The 17,809-nt window shown below is 34.0% G+C and overlaps 1 protein-coding gene across 1 annotated transcript in view; it reads right to left on the bottom strand.

Annotated features, from left to right (window-relative positions):
- Positions 1-1,669: 1,669 nt before the first annotated feature.
- The window catches only part of LOC149846904 (nuclear transcription factor Y subunit A-5-like), a 39,374-nt gene continuing 23,234 nt past the window's right edge, over positions 1,670-17,809 (bottom strand). Inside the window, exons 5-6 of the mRNA XM_089992883.1 lie at positions 4,747-4,914; positions 1,670-2,035 (exon numbers count right to left, since the gene is read on the bottom strand). Coding sequence (XP_089849009.1) covers positions 1,670-2,035; positions 4,747-4,914 — 534 coding nt within the window. The remainder of the gene's footprint in view (positions 2,036-4,746; positions 4,915-17,809) is intronic.

Here is a 17,809-nt window from a genome sequence, read left to right as displayed (position 1 = left end):
TGTGTCTTCTTAAGCTTCCTTGAATGCAGTGTCACTTTGGCAGGTTACTTTTTTCTTTTTCTTTTTCTTTTTCTCCCGGAACTTATGTAGCTTCTCTTTTTTATAGAGTTGCTTCCTTAAGTTTAGCATTCTATGATAGAAGTTATTCTATCATAGATGCTATTTTTGGATGAATGTCATTTGTACCTATAACCACCCTCATGCACTTTGCATTCCTATTTTATGGGTATAAGCGGCGACATAGGTGGATGCTTGAGAGTTAGAGTGATACGTGATTGATTTACTGAAATCATCATTAGTTACCTTCTTTTATCATAACCTGCAAAGGTGGTAAGAGAGATTCATCATTACTGGCATAGGTTACCTTTTTTATCACAACCAGCATAGGTTATCCTCTTTTGCCGTAACCAGCAATAATGGTAAAAAAGGTTCACCGTGTGTGTATTTATTTTATCATGTACATATTTGATAATTTAAAACACTTGAACATGTATTTAAATTATTTATTTATTATTTATTATATATTATCTTTTTTAATTTTTTTTTTTTTTTGCAAACAATGAAAAATTACTTTAACTAGACTTTCTGATTCCACAAATTCATAGACCAAACTGGATAAAAACTTGCAACCGAGAAAGGGGCTCTAATTAAAGTGGACTTCAGTTCTTGCTGGATTGCAAATTGCTGGATCAAAAACATGAGGTATAGCTTCTGATCTGCATTTGGTTTAGTTCTTTTTTATTTAGAAGTGCCTTCTTACTTGAGCCACTATTTTTCCAAAAACAAACTTATCCGTATGGTTGAAGAAACTGGACCATGACCATGACCTTGATTAAGTTATTATTAAGCATCTTTTTTTATTTTTGTTTTTGTTTTTTTATACAAAAACATGGTCCAGATTGATCATGGATTCACTTGCACCTGAATCAATCTCCAAAAACCCCATTTCATAAAAAAAGGCTGAGCACAATTGAAAGAGGTTGGAAACAATCTTTTTCTGCCGCATGTATGGATGTAGTGCATTTTCTTAAAGAGTAACCCGATATTTTCTTTTTCTGTTTAATGGCCTACCGCACCATGATACTGCACGTAACAAAACCTCAATATCTGGAATTTGGCTTGGCAGTTAAATCACTGAAATATCTCAGTAGGTCAACCGAAAAATCTACACGCGAATGCCAGGCTTGGACATAACAATCCTTAGGTTGAAAAGTCATATGCCCAGCTGGCTCAAATACTCACTGTCTATCCATGCACGTGAATCGCATGGTCCACACTGATCAACATTCCTGTGAATTCTTAATCAATTTGGTCACCTTACGCAAGGATGTTCTGGTCATGTCAGAACAGAATCCATTTTCTACAGTAAACATTCCAAGCAGAAAGAGTGGGAATGGAATAGTTTTCAACATAGCAAAGCAATTACATGGTTGCAGCACAAAAGATACATAGTTGGAAGCATTAAGAGAAGACCAAATCAGTGTTTTGCATCAGTGATTCATACTACATTTTCAACTTTTAAACATTTCAGCTTGTTCTTTTTTTGTCTATGCTGTTGATCAGCACTATCCAAAAGAACAGGTAGTAGTAACAGCCAAGGATGAATTGCCAAATACCTGACAGCAGGTGAAGAGAAGCACGTCACAATGCAATTGGTTCCCTCCATGCTTCAGCGGATTAGAGGAAATCTGTTATTCAATGATTCGCCACTACCAATGCAGCTTACTTGCATTTGCTCTCCAGTATGTGAGTTGAATCCAGGGAATAGGAAATCTGGCAGTTGAGCATGGGGAGGGATGCTTGTGACTTCCAAGGTTGAAGTTGCTGAAGCACTATTTCCCGAACTAGCAACGTCATTTTCTGACTGCACAACTTCAGAATCAGATAAGCTTCCAAGCTGTAGTGCAGCTCCTGACATTTTCTGGCCACCACCAGCATTCTTGGCTTGCTCAAGCTTCTTCGTGCTAAGAAAACGTCCTCCGGATCCCCGGACCCGTTTCAATGCATGAAGATGCCGTGACTCGTGGAGGTAAGGCTGCCAAATTCATATAGTACAGACATTGAGATCAAAACAAGAAGTGCAATTTCCATTTTTAACATATTTAACCTTTTCCAAAATGACTACCATTCACATAAAAGGCTCAGGATACACACCTGCCATTGTAAAGAAGACAACGGTACACCTATAGGTTCAAAAATTAAATTTTTTAAAAACTAAAACACGTCTTGGACAAAGACACCCAACTTTACAGCAAGAAAAAAAAAAAGAAAACCAGAGTGTCTATGTTAGAGCCCAAGAAGTGCCTAATGATGATATGACTGACAAGCAGTTATAATGACATCGTCTCACGCAATTTCTTGTAATATTTTAAACCACTTTATTTTTAAACAAAAATCACAAGAATAATGAAAAAAGAAAAACCTAAAAAGACAAATATAACTTGAATATCTTGCAAGGATTTTACCAAAGTTAGTACTGGTGATCAAAGTAACCCAGCACTATTCTCGTATTTCTAAAATATCACATATTTGCTATGCACAAATTTACTAATAGATTTTACCAAAGTTAGTACTGGTGATCAAAGTAACCCAGCACTACTCTCATCTTTCTAAAATATCACATTTTCTATGCACAAATTTATTAATATGAACTATTACAAGAGGCAACATAAAGAAAAAGAACAAAATATGACGAAAACAAACATATACACAAAAATATGTTGGAACAATAAGAGTCCTTGATGTCAAACGGACACTTAGAATGCATGTCCTGTGCCTACATGGCAGCACTGAAAGCAACATCACGAACACTATGACAATCATGCATACAATCAAACCTATGCCAAGTACATTCAACACTGTCTCCCTAACTTTATTCTTTCTTATGATCTTGATCCTTTACTTCGTAGTTACTTTCATATGAACTATTACAAGAGGCAATACAAGGAAAAAAGAACATATGATGAAAAACAACCGATACACAAAATATACTGGAAGAATTCAAAGTCGTTGATGTCAAATGGACACTTAGCATGCGTGTCATGCACCTACATGACAGCATTGAAAGCAACATCACGAAGACCATGACAATCATGCATACAATCAAACCTATGTCAAATTACAGTCAACACTGTCTCCCAAACTTTATTCTTTCTTATGATCTTGATCCTTAATAGTTACTTGCAGTTTTTATTTTAAAGCATGTCATTGATTACATGCATTTTGGTTTCAACTTGGATTCAATATTCTATTAATCATAATTACATAGAAGATATAATTACTGTTCATCAATACACAACACACACGCACGGACACACAACACACATAGACACATGCACACACCCATGCACACATCTATTGTTCTTGCAAGATGACAGTTTTTTTTGTTAATTTGTAATTCAGTACTGCTCTGTTCAAAATTTTAATATGTTCTCATTTCACATTTTTGTTTTGAATACAAGAAGAAACGAAAAGGCCATCTTCAAAAAGTGCTACTGGTTCCACTTGTAGCTCATCGCATGCCACCATTACAAGAGAAAAAAAAGGCCCAGGATGGAATTTAGGATACTGCCAAAACCCCTCAGATCTAAACTCCATGATATGTTATCTACATAAAGGAACATTTGCTAGCAGAATATTTAATGTTAAAAAGTACATACTTGGGAGTGGATGCAACAAGACCACATGATAAAGCAATGCTGAAAATTTCTCAGGCTTCCCATACTTAAACAAGGATTGAAGGGAATGAGAGTACAAGCAAGACACTCCAAGTCAATACTATCAAAAGACAGCTTTTCAGGAAACGGAGCACCAAAAAAGAGTTTGGAACATGGGAAAACACAAACATAAACCTGCTAGTAGAAAGGCCCTGCAGTGTTGCCAACATGAGAATGTTCACCTGATACCATGTCCATTTGATCTAAGTAAGCCTATGTCAAGTCCATGGTACTGTTCTACAAAAGAAGAAAACCTATGATGAAAAGCATAATCTTGCATAGTTTTTTAACAGAGAAAATACTTTTTCTTTTAATTTTTGTTTTTTACATGAAGAGAATAGACAAGATAAGTTCAGGGAAAATAGTTGCTTCCAGAAAACAAGGAGGACAGGGTACCGTAAGTGGTAGAGTGGCCTTGCTGCCATGATCCACTAAGAGTCATCCTTTTGTCACATTGATTCGTCCCTCCCCTACATTTTCACCATGCAAAACAAATTTTTTCTAGTGCCAAGAGGTTTTACAAGTATGTGATACCTTCAATTGGGCAAAACGGCTGTTGAAGTCCCCTCAAATCGAAGGAAGGTTTTCCAGTAATACAATCCACCTCACTATGTGTTAGCTGCAGCACTTTGGGTTTGTGGCTAGCAGTAGGCCAACCGACGTGACAAGTTCCTACAAAGTTACTCGCCACTTGCTGTGCACAATAGTGGCACCTTCTCCATTATACTTGAAAATCAAACTTTAGTCAATAAGTTATTGTTTCATTGTTTGTCTCTTTTTTCTTTTGGCAAGCAAAGAATAAATAGTTTTTCGAAGAGCGCAGAGAAAAAATAGCATCACATTAGTTATGTACAAAAGAACAATTGCATGTCATCTTTCAATTATTCACTAAGAAATCAAAGTTTCATAGTGCCACACCTAACTGCCACTTCATTTTATTATTTTGTCTTATACATGATAGCAAGCACTTCCAAACTTCAAATGGAACATCAAAATCATATTTTGAATTGCTAGTCAAAAAGCAACTTACCTTCCTGGTTTTGATCAGCTTATTTTGAGATTCCATCTTTGCCCGAGACAGTCTCCGCCTAAGGATTCCACGGTATTGCTTTGCATTGACATAAACTGGCCTATCTTCTGTGAGATCAAGAGGTAGTGGCATCCGAGCATGTGACATCCCAAACATGTAAGGAAGGATCTGATCAAGTTAAAGAACACATTTGAGTACTAAGAGAAGGGGGGAAGTTATCCTACTAGCTACAGACATTAAAATAGAAGAAACTAGCAATATAATGATGCATCCACAACCAGAATGAGAAATGAAGAATACATAAAACCATAATACTGAGAATAAAGATTCAGAGTTTGCTAATGTAAAAGCACATGAAATAAAGAGAAATTAAGGGCACATGCTCAAATTTGATGCTTAACCTCTTAAACGTTTCAATCTTGGCCATTATTACTTGTGATACATAATTATGATTGAAAGGATGTTTAAATATTATGCTTCTACATAAGTTGCAAATGTAATAACATTGTCTCCCACCTATAATTGCATGTATCTCTCCAGATACTCATTTCAGAATATAACATATGCAAGTTGACCAAAAAGTTGGCTAGAAATTTTGGCTTATTTGCATGCACAGCAAACACCTTTTCTGAATCAAAGTATTTTGGCAAATTCATACAGGAGCACGAAAGCAGACTGCCACATTTAAAATAGTGGGAACAGAAAATGGTAACCATAGTTCAGAAGCCTGGTGGGCCGCCCAGTGGCTCCCCTACTTGGTCAGCCAGTTGATTGACCTGATCCGCACATAGTACATACCTACCTTCATCTTGTCAGTTTTTTAGGTTTTCAATTACATATTTTTACATTGTGTACAAAATTATATGATAGCTAGAGTATTATGCAATTTATTTATTTTGGATGAACTATAGGTCCCTATTCATAATTCCCCATATTCCCAAAGGAGATGGCACAACTAGAGCCCTCAAATTCATTCTAGAAACGGAAGGCTTCATTTGACAGTCAGAATTCCTGCCACTTCCTAACTGTTCAAGGATACATGACCTTTTTAAATATTGGATGCATTGGAAGGACCACAATTGTTCTTCTGAGCTCTAATAGTCATACTTGTTATTATTCATATTTCCGTTTTTCAATAATTCTTAATCCAAAGTAATAAACATAAATATCACATTAAGTGCAATTTCTTGACCATGTCATACAAAAACTTAGCTTTCTCGTCACTGATCTCGTGTCACAAGACATGAGATCAGTCACGAGATTGGACATGCCATGACACTTTATGAATAGCCATTGAATATAGTAAACACTATGTCACATGGGTGCAGGTGCGGGTGCGGCACAATTTTAAAAATTTTGGACACGGGGACTCGGCTATATATATCCAGTGTGCATATATCTATATAAATTTTGGATACGGGGACTCGGCTCGTGACTCTTCCGAGTTGTCTCAGATCTTGAACTAACCGAGTTAAAATAGTAGTATAACTGGGTTAGAACCAAACTCGGCTGAGTTTATCATTGACTCGGCCGAGTCTTAGCTACCATGGGAATAAAACATCATCAAGGTATTAATTAAAAGCATTAACTAAAAGCATGTTTTGGTAAATGCATTAAACATCTTTTGCAGTTTTGCTAAAATTCATAACATTAATTAAAAGCATTAAAAGCTTTTAATTTTTCAAAGCTAGATTTGAAAAAGAGGGAGAGAGAGAGATCTCGGTGGATGAGAAAGTGTTGCTACTCGTGGATGAGAGTTTATTAGCTTTTATAAGAGAGAGAACTGGGTGGATGAAAAGTGTTGGTACTCATGGATGAGAATTTATTAGCTTTTAAGATTGAGAGAGAATTAAATGATAATATTTAAGAATAAATTTTTTTTCTGGGGCTTATGTTTGAGACTCATGATATATATATATATATATATATATATATATATATATATATATATATATATATATTAAAAAATATATATATAAAAAGATCATTTTTTTGTTTTTTGCCCTAAAAATGGACATTTTTGGACTCAATCAATGTTGACCGAGTCCAAAACAAGGACAGACTCGGCCTCGACACGTTGACCGAGACCGACTCGGTGTTGACCAAGTCTGGGCAGTGTCCGAGACCGCACCCGTGTCGGGGCATGTCGACTCGGGTGTGGCGCCTCCCTAGCCGAGTCTGTGTGACAGAGTAAACACCATGTCCTTAGCTTTATCATGTATTATCGCGTATGTCACATGGATACAAATGCGGGAGAAGGACAAGATGCAGATATGCCTAGTACAATACGATAATTTTCAAAAATTAGGACAAAGGGACATGCCGTACACACACATATATGTATGTATGTGTGAGTACGTATACAAAACAAAATCACTACAATTAGGAACATCAAATAACACAACTAAGTTGAAATTGAAATGCAATGTAATTGATGACAAATTTTGAAAGGAAAAAAAAACTCAAGTGAATATGAAATAAGTAAATAATATAATAAAAGAAAACAGATAAAGTTAATGACCCAATGTTGAATGTGCATGAAACCGGTTTGACTATGTCAATGAAGTGCCATATCGTGTCAGTGAAGTGTCTGAGTGTTGTGTCATGTCGATACGGGATATGAATGCTAAGTGAATGTTTGTGTGACATAGATTATCACTTTACTTTTGCATGTACATAGTCATATAGACATCATAAGCATGAATGGGAGAAGAGCGGGTGTCATTGTGCGTGTTGGGGGCGAGAGGGTGTGTGTGTGGGTGGGTGTGGGTAGGGTGGGAGGGGAGATAAAAACGCACTTTTTGCGCTTTTTACCGCCGCTAAAGGTCCCACCAGAAAATGGGACCTTTAACGGCGGTCAAAAACCGCAGCTAAAGAGTCTAAAATGCGCAAAAAGCGTGTTTTAGCTTTTTTTTTTACGTTTTTTGTGCTGGCCATCCATCAACCCCTGCGATGGATGGCCAGCATGATCCTGTAGGTAGTTGTGCACCTCTCTCTCTCTCTCTCTCTCTCTCTCTCTCTATATATATATATATATATATATATATATATATATATATATATATATATAATTCAGCTTTAAAACCTTTGTATTAAGTTATTCACATTAGCAATTCAACTTACTGAATGACTAAAATACTCTCAAGGTTACGTTAATTTTGGTAATAGGAAGTTTTTATGGTCAAAAAAGTGACTTCCACTTTCAAATAAAAAGTATAAAAATACCTTTCGTTACTTCTTGAAAAAATGCTTTTGACTTTTCTCTTTTAAAAAAAATGGTCAACTATACCTTTAAAAATAATTTCAGCATTTGAAAAATGTTCACTTTTAAGGTGCTTTCATGACTTCAATCGGTTGAGTGTTGTTAACATTAATATAAAAGGTTTGAACTTTGAAGTCATATTCACACACACATAAGAAATGACAAGGTGTGCCATGTGCACCTACACCCCACCTAGAAGAAACTGTGATTTTTCTTTTCTTTTTTTTGAATGAGAAAGCCTTAGAGATATGATCTACCTCAAAGTTATCGGAAGCTTCTTAGATAGGTGGGAATCCCACTTCCCGAAAACTCGCTTTGGAAGTGTGATACTCCTCTTCCGAAACTTGATGAGAATCTAGATTCTCCCACACTTCTCTTATGCTTTCCACATGCTTCATCTATTCTTATTATATGTTCTTTTACTCTACTTTTCATGTTTTTTATGTGTTTCCACTCTACCTTCTCACTCACTTCCATGTGCTTTCTCTAAATTGGCAATCATCATTTTTAGATTTTGTTTAAAATTTAATTTTTACACTAAAAAATCATGAAATTTAAGAATAGTCACTTTTATTTTAGTTGTTATTTGTGTTCCATTTTCATTCCCATTTAATTCTTATATTGCTTTTCTTTATGACGTTTTTACATAATGCATATTGAGTCTGGATATGGATCCAAAACCCATGCATATTCTAACACGCTCCCTCAAACTGAGCGTGGTCGACGACCATGGACAATTTGGATTTCAGATTTCAGTGACGACGAACCGTAAGAGCCTTGGTGAAAACATCAGCCACCTGGTCTTCTCAAATAAAGACCAAATGAATTTCTTTGGCTTCAATCTTTTCCCGAACAAAATGTTGATTAATCTCTACATGTTTCATCTTACCATGTTGAACTAAATTAGTATAGATAGATACCGCACTTCTATTATCACAATAGAGCAAAGAGCTAGATATATGTTGATGCAAGTTGAACAATACTCGTTTAACCCATGCAACTTCCGCAGAAACAACAACCATAACTTGATATTTTGCCTCTTTACTTGAGAGGGCAATAGTTTTCTCTTTTCGACTAGCCCAAGAGACCAGGTGTGTTCCCAAATAAACACCATAGTCAGTCACCAAACGCCTTGTGATAGGATCATGGGCCCAATCTACATCAGAATAGGCTATAACCTTAATGGAGACATGAGGGTTCACCGAAGAAGGTCGGAGATAGATGAGGCCATCTGAAAAAGTGCCCTTAATATATCTAAGAATCCTCTTCACTTCTTCCATATGTCGCATCTGAGGCTTATGAATAAATTGAGAAACCTAATTCACTGAAAAAGCCAAATCTATACGCGTGAAGGTCAGGTACTGTAAGGCACCAATAATGCTTCGATATTTTTCAAGTTCGGGAAAATCAGCATCATCCAAAAGACTATTACCCAACTGAATTGGAATAGCCATGGGAGTGAGTAAAGATTTGCATTTCAGCATTTCAATACGATGTAGTATGTCTCTAGCATACTTTTGATGTAAAAGAATAAGACAGTCTGATTGATGATCCACCTACAAACCCAAAAAGAACCGAAGAGGGCCCAAATCTTTCATGTGAAATCTACTATGAAGAATAGATTTCAGCTGACTAATCTTTGCATGATTGTTGCTTGTGATGATTATATCTGTTAATATATATATATATTCTAGAATTCCTTTGTATTGCTCGATAAGGGCATTTTGGTCTTTTACTTGTATAATAAGTTGTTTATTAGAAACAACTTATTTTTCTCTTTTCTTTTTTATTCTTTTTCTGTTCTTCCTTTCGAGCATTGGAGCCCCACATTTGGAGTCGTTGGGGCCCTAACGGTCATAAATATGACCGTTGGGAGCTCCCCAACGACTCCAAGAGTGGAGAGCTCCCAATGGCTCCTCCTTCTCTTTCTTGTATATATATAGGGGTGTTCCCCCTTCTTTTGTAAGGTGTTCTTGCACCCATATTCTCAATAATATTTGCCTTTTTGTCTTTTGAAATTATCCCTTTGTGGATTTATGTGTGTGCACTTAAAGTACTTGTATTCTCTCTTTGTTTATTGTTCATTGTTGGATTTGTAAGTGTTCTACACAATGTTATCAAAAATGCGCCTTGAGGCGCAGCCCTCTGTGCCTCAAGGAGCAAGCCTGAGGCATGAGACGCAAAAAAAAAATTTGTACAACAAGATTTCTGAGACATAATCAACAAGAATACGCAATTACTTAAATTGGCAAAACAATTCATAGGATTTCCAACTATCTATACAAAGATAGAAAGAAAACAGAGCCTGCAGGAATTGAATGCTCTATTCTAGTTGTGGGTATACTCTCGCTCCCACTTGTAGCATTCTTTTTTTGCACTATATTTTGTCTCAAGTGGAGATGAGTTTTTGTCATGCTTTAAGAGGATTCCAAACAAAATTCTTTTCTAAACTTAGGAGATTAGTTGCCATGTGATCACAAATATCCAGGTCTAGCACAATTATTAATTAACATTGTGCAGTGGGTAAAATTAAACAATAAAACAAGAGTCGGAACTGAAATCAGAAAGATATAAACCATCATAGAGACATGCATCTCAATGGCCTCTAGTATGAACTAACATATAAATTAGAAAGACATAAACCATCAAAGAAACAAGCCTATGCTTGAGAAAAGGATACATCATGCATATGGAAAAGATATTTCAAGAGTCCAAGTGAAATATCTTGTTTTTAGAATGATCTCATATATTTTAACTTTTGTAGGTTAATCTCATATATTTTTCAGTTATTTCAGTTATGTAATCAGTTTCTTAGTATATTTTAACTTTTGTTGGTTAATCTCATATATTTTTCAGTTGTGTAATCAGTTTGTTAGTTACTTTTATATGTTAATCTCATATTTTTTTAGAATAATCTCATATATTTTAACTTTTGTAGGTTAATCTCATATATTTTCTAGTTATTTCAATTATGTAATCATTTTCTTAGTATATTTTAACTTTTCTGGGTTAATCTCATATATTTTCCAGTTATGTAATCAGTTTTTAGTTACTTTTATATGTTAATCTCATATTTTTTAGTACTTATTTGAGATTTTCTATTTCTTATTGGTTGTTATTTCATCAATAAAGCATTTCTTTATTTATTTATATTTTTAGATATTTTTTATAATTTTTTAAAAGTTTTCAAAAAAAATTTGAGGCTTACGCTTTACGCCTTGCCTCGGTTTTTTGTGGAGCGCCTCGCTACGCCTCAACACTTTTCACAACACTGGTTCTGCACTTGATATTTGTATTTTTGCTTACTTCCTTACATGGTATCAGAGCTAAGAAACTCTTTTTGGCATTTTGCCTCTTTTGGGTCTTGGGATTCTTTGGTTCGAGTTTGTGCTTCGTGAAGGATTCATAATCGTTGTGTGGCTTGGATTCAAGAAAAATATTTACCCAGTATGTATCTTATATTTTTAAGTATTTCTTATGTTATTTATTTCATGCATTATGCATGAGAAAACACTTATTTTCTTTATCATTATATATATATATATTTGTTGTTTTTAAAACAAAAAAATCTCTTTAAATGGTTTTTTTTAATCATTGTTGGACTTGTTTTTTATTAAATATCTTATAAAACTTATTTGTTTATTTTTTGAGCAAATTAGATATATGTAAGTTTTGAAATCATATTTGAATCTTAAATTTTTTCAAAACTTTATTTGATATATATGTATATAATCATGTATTGTTGGCATTTAGATGTTTTATTTGAACAAGTCATGATTATAAATGTCAAATCATGTTTGTATTGCTGAACATGGTTTTGTTCTTTTTGATAAATTGTTACATATTTTAAAATAATTTAATATTTCAAAATAATGATGTTTGTGTGTATTTCACAAGTATAATTTTATGAAATTTTGCTTGAACTTGTGTTTAATATTTCTCTTAACTCTTGGTATATTAAAGTAACATATGATGTGTTAAAAATTATGATCTAGCTTATAAAATAATTTTTCTTAATATTTGATCCTTATGCACTTATAATTATCTTACATGATGAATAAGATTGTTTGTTCGTGCATAACGTATTGAGCATAATTTCTTATGGAAAGTCATTCACTTTAAAAAATGTCCTTTATGGGTCTTTTTTGGGACAATAGTTATGATATTAGGTGTTTATATTCTTATCCTTTTTGTGGAACTTATGATTATGTTATTAATCTCATGGCATTATTTTACATGCTTTGCATATGATTTAAATATTGTGTTGCATACTTGGTTTTTAATAGAATACTAAGTTAAGAATTATGAGAAAATCTTTTTTGGGAGCTATGTGTTTCTCTCATGATTCCCTTTAGTACTTGTCTACTATTGATGGGCGTACTTGTCCACTTAGATCCTTAGCGGACATGTGTGTTCATGATTAAAGACTCTTGACTTATTGTATACTTGTTATTTATAAAATATAACTTTTTATATTGTGCCCTTGGTTTATATTGTGCCCTTGGTGCTTTAAATCTATCACTTGCATATATGCTTAAATTTGTTCATATGCATGTCTTTTATATGAGATATGTGGCTTTAAGTTACTTAAATTATTGTATATACACGAGTTCTTTTGATCTCTTTGTGAGAATGTATGCACTTGGTGTTTTTTGTATGGTTCTTTGAGAATCTTTATATATATATATATATATATATATATATATTGGTTCTCTTTAATGGCATTGATTGTCTCATAGTAGACTTGTAATCTAGATTGAGCTAACTCTCTATATGGCTTGCTTATATTAACGATGCTTATAATTACATGTGCATATGATTGCACTATACTCAGTCCAAGTTTTTCATCTACTATTATTAGATTTGATTTGAAACTTTGTTTTTTCAAATCGATACTTATATTTGAACTCACTTGTTTGGAAAATTATTTTCGTGAGTATTTATTGCTTTCTTATAGCATTTGTTGTGTCCATCACAAAAATTTTATATGATGCATCATTTCTCTTTGCCTTGTTACTTTTTATTCAGAGATGTTGGGGTGAGTTGTTTTCACCTCGCTTTATATCAGTTTAGATTGTTAGTTTATGGTTTGGCTCTAACTGACAATTGTTTAATCTCCGGATCTGAGTGTGTTGTATCACTCATTTGTTGTATGGTCATTAGTATGTTGGATGCTCATAATTATGTTTATCTATGATGGTAATCTGCTTTTGAAACCTGTGTTTCGAAAGATTGTACAAATTGATCACATTAGTTTGTTTGCATTACAAGTTCTCTTACCTTTTGTGTCTTCTCCTATTATGCATCTTATCTAAGTGTCATTATATGTAGACAAGAGATGTTTATTAGCACCTTCGTGTGATTTTAGCCCATTGTTGGCATTATGCTCTTGTTCTAGTCGTTGATACATTTGTTTTAAGTGTCACTACATATAGACAAGAGATGTTTATATACACCTTCATGTGTGTTTTTAACCCATTGTTGGCATTATACTCTTGATCTAGTCGCTAATACACTTGATTTTGTGAGTATCATTATATGTAGACAAGAGATGTTTTATTCACACCTTCGTGTGTAATTTTATCTTATTGTTGGCACTATGCTCATCTTCTAGTCGCTGATACACTTGTTTTTAAGTGTCATTATATATAGACAAGAGATATTTATATACACCTTCGTGTGTCTTTGGCTCTTTAGTGGCATTATATTTATGCTCTTGTTCTAGTCGTTGATACACTTGATTTTTGAGGTTTGGAGGCCTAGTGAGGTGATTGCTTGTAGTGGTCAAACTATTGTCGAAGTTTGCAAAATATTATTTCTTGATATTTGTGATAATTTAATTTTTTTTATATTTTTCGCAAATTGGTGTTGATTTACAAATATTATTCTCTTTGTTATGTGAGATTTTCAAAAATCTCTCTTTGAAATTTCTAAACTTTTAGTACTTGTTTTTATGGAAGATGTTTATAGATAAAAACTCCAAGCATTTTTGCATTCTCATGATAATCTTATTAATTATATTGTGAGTCTTCTTGTGTGTGCTCCTTTGTGGGTTTTATGAGTATGTTCCTTAAATAAACACTTGTGTATTGTTATGATGGGAACTTTGATTCATAATTAAAGGTAATTGATTCTTTATATTAAATTCATGCACGTTATGTGCAATTTATTAATAAAAATAGTTATCTTTTTATTGTCGTTTCATGTGCATTAAATATGCTTTAATTGCATGACGCATATATGTGTGTATTTCATATTAATTAACTTGATTCACATAATTGTATGCATGAATTTAATTAGCTCATCTTTTTTATTATAAGCATGATTGAAATGCTTAGGATATTATTTATGCATAATTGTTTATCTCTTCTTGATGAATCATATGTCCTTTAATGATCAAATTTTCTTATGATCAATATTATGTTTTCCTAGAAAATAAGTTGATTTTATGATTATGATTCGATTTTATAAAAATTCACCTTTGAGAAATACTTTTCTTGTCTTTTTTAATGATTATTACTATTTTGCTTGAAAATTTCTATTCTTGTTTTAAAATATATTGTTTTTAAAAATCTTTATAACTATTGGGCTAGGATATTTTTCTTGTGTACTTGGAACCTTTTGGTTTGTTCTGTCTCTACGGGTTCTTAAAGATGTGATGGATTGAGAAATGGAGATAGCCAATGTAGGTGTTTGGGGATTATCACCAATGAAGACATTTGAAGACTTGTATTTACAAAATTCTCTGATGTGCGATAAAAATAGAGATTTCCCTTGAAGGCTTGGATTACCTCCTTTGATTCTTTTTTGTATTTTCAAACTTTCGGTATAACTTTCCCCGTAAAGTTTCAAGGAGAGTGTTATATATATATATATATATATATATATATATATATATATATATATATATATATATATATAAATTCTGTAATTCTTTTGTATTGCCCGATAGGGGTATTTTAGTTTTTTACTTATATAATAAGTAGTTTATTAGAAACAACTTTTTTTCTTTTTTTTCTCTTTTCTTTTTTACTCTTTTTTTGTTCTTCCTCTTAAGCAATGGGGCCCCACAATTGGAGTCGTTGGGGCCCCAACGATCATAAATATGACCGTTGGGAGCTCCCCAACAACTCCAAGAGTGGGGAGCTCCCAATGGCTCCTCCTCTTTCTTGTCTATATATAGGGGTGTTCCCCCTTCATTTGTAAGGTGTTCTTACACCCATATTCTCAATAATATTTGCCTTTTTGTCTTTTGGCATTATACTTTTATGGATTTACGTGTGTTCACTTAAAGTGCTTCTATTCACTCTTTGTTTATTGTTCATTGTTGGACTTGTAAGTGTTCTACACTTGATATTTGTATTTTCGCTTACTTTCTTACAATATCATCCACATAAACCAAGACAAATGTGATCATAGATTTATCATAATGCACAAAAAAGGAGTAATCACAACCTTTTTCAGTCTGAGAACATAGGTCTGAGTGTCTTCCTCAGGATAGTCAGGTGGATGCAGTTCTTCACAGGAATGCATTTTTAACATCTAACTAAAATAAATATCATCCAGTAGATACGGCGAGAGACAAAACAATACGAATTGTTCCCATGCTAACAACTAGACTAAAGGTTTCATCAAAATCGAATCCATGTTCCTGAGTATATCCCTTGGCTATCAACCTGTCTTTAAAGCGCTTGATGATGCCATCAGATTTGCGTTTAATTTTGTACACCCAGTAACAGCCTACCACATTTTTATTTGTTGGTCAAGAAACTATTTCTCATGTATTGCACTCATGAAGGGCTGTCATTTCTTCATTCATAGTATTTGTCCATCGTGAATGACGACTAGCTTCAACAAAGGATCGGGGCTCTTGAAAATCAAGTGAAGCAGCATATACTTGAAAGTCCAGAGAAAATGACTCATAACTGACCCATTTATCAGGAGGGTGCCGAACACTACTGGACATGCGAGTAAGGTGATGTTGTTGCGTCTGCTGCATTATTTAATGGCTGAAATGGAAAACTGCTAGTAGGCTGATTGGAGGTGGTGGTGTTAACCAGTGAAGGAAGATCTACAATCTGATCAGCAATGGAAGTAGTGGGCTGAACGGGTTCGTCAGTTGATTTGATATATTTTTCAGGCTGATGTCCACCTTTTCTGCTGTAAACCTGTTTAAAACATTGAAAATGTGGTTGTTGTTCATGTGTTGGCTGAGTATTATCAGCAACACCTTTGTCGGTAAAAGCATGTTGAGTTTGTTGTGTGGATGAGGGCCAAAAGGAATGCAGCAAACTATTGGTGATTTTGGATGATGCAGCCCCACAAACATCTTTATTAAAAACATGACGGGAGATAAGAACCTTATTAACAACATGATCAAAGCATCTATATCCCATGTATTCTTCATCGTACCCAATAAATTGACACATGGTTGCTTTGGAAGATAATTTATTTCGCATCGAGCCATTAATTTGAACAAAGCACCGACATCCATACACACGTAACCAAGAATAATTGGGGTATGATCCATTCAGCAAAGAATATAATGATTCACCTCCAAGGTTGGATAAAGTCATTCTATTTACCAAATAAATTGTTGTTTGAAAAGCCTCCAACTATAAGTAAGGCTTGAGGTTAGCATCATATATCATAGTCAAGGCAGTCTCCACAATATAGTCTCCACAATATGGTGATATTTTCGTTCAACCACACCAATTTGTTGGGAGATCCTTCGACAACTTAACTCACGTTGAATGTCGTTATCAAGCAAAAATCATGTGAACTGGACATGAACTCACAACCACCATCACTCTGCAAGGTTAAGATTTTTCAAGAAAATTGAGTTTCAACATTCAATTTGAATCTGCGAAAGACATTTAGGAATTGGTCCTTGGATTTCAGAAAACTTACCCAAGTGAAACGAGTAAAATCATCTATGAAAATCACATAATACTTGGATTTGAATAAAGACACAACCGGAGAAGGTCCCTAAACATCAGAATGAATCAACTCAAAAGGAAAAGAAGCTTCTTTATTAGAACTTGAGAATGGAAGTTCATGACTTTTACAAATACGACAACTAACACAAGAAGAAGAATTTCTTCCTCGAACATCAATCAAACCTTTATTATATAAAATATCAAGAAAACTTCAATTGCAATGTCCTAATCTACGATGCCAAACATCAACTTGCAGGTGGACTCCTAAACTTGACGACGACAATGCATAAAACGAATGACAACGGTACCTATGTGAGTAATGTGGTGGTGTTTTTCATCTCCCGTAATCATACTCCCATTACCATGATAAGGCTCAGCATAAGAGAGTTTACCTGTGAAATGAAATGGGGATCTTCGAAACACGAGCTTAGATTAACAAGGGCAAGTGTCAAGAATGACACTAAAGCATAAACCTTAAAAAGGGTATAACTGGAAACAAAATAAAAATAAAAATGTATTCTTTATTGATATGGAAAACCAATTGCTTAAGAAGCATTGGAATAAAATACAAGAGGGGTTGCACCCCTTTATATACACAGTTGAAAGAGGACTCAATAGAGCTGTTGGACACAGTCCAACAGCTCTAGAGCTGTTGGACTGTGTCAGTCCAACAGCTCTATTGCTAGTCAAGTCTGGACAGAACTTGACTAGCAACAGTCATTCTAGTTCAAACTGAACTAGATGACATAAAGACAAAAAATAAAAATAAAGGAAAAAAATTACAGAAAAGAAAGAAATGAAAAATGTATTTATATATATATATAATAATATAATATTATTATATATACATATGTGTACAGTT

The sequence above is a fragment of the Nuphar pumila genome, chromosome 2 (genome assembly GCF_984573655.1).
Source record: "Nuphar pumila chromosome 2, dmNupPumi1.hap1.1, whole genome shotgun sequence".
In the NCBI taxonomy this organism is placed as follows: domain Eukaryota; kingdom Viridiplantae; phylum Streptophyta; class Magnoliopsida; order Nymphaeales; family Nymphaeaceae; genus Nuphar; species Nuphar pumila.
This window is presented reverse-complemented; position numbering and strand designations above follow the sequence as displayed.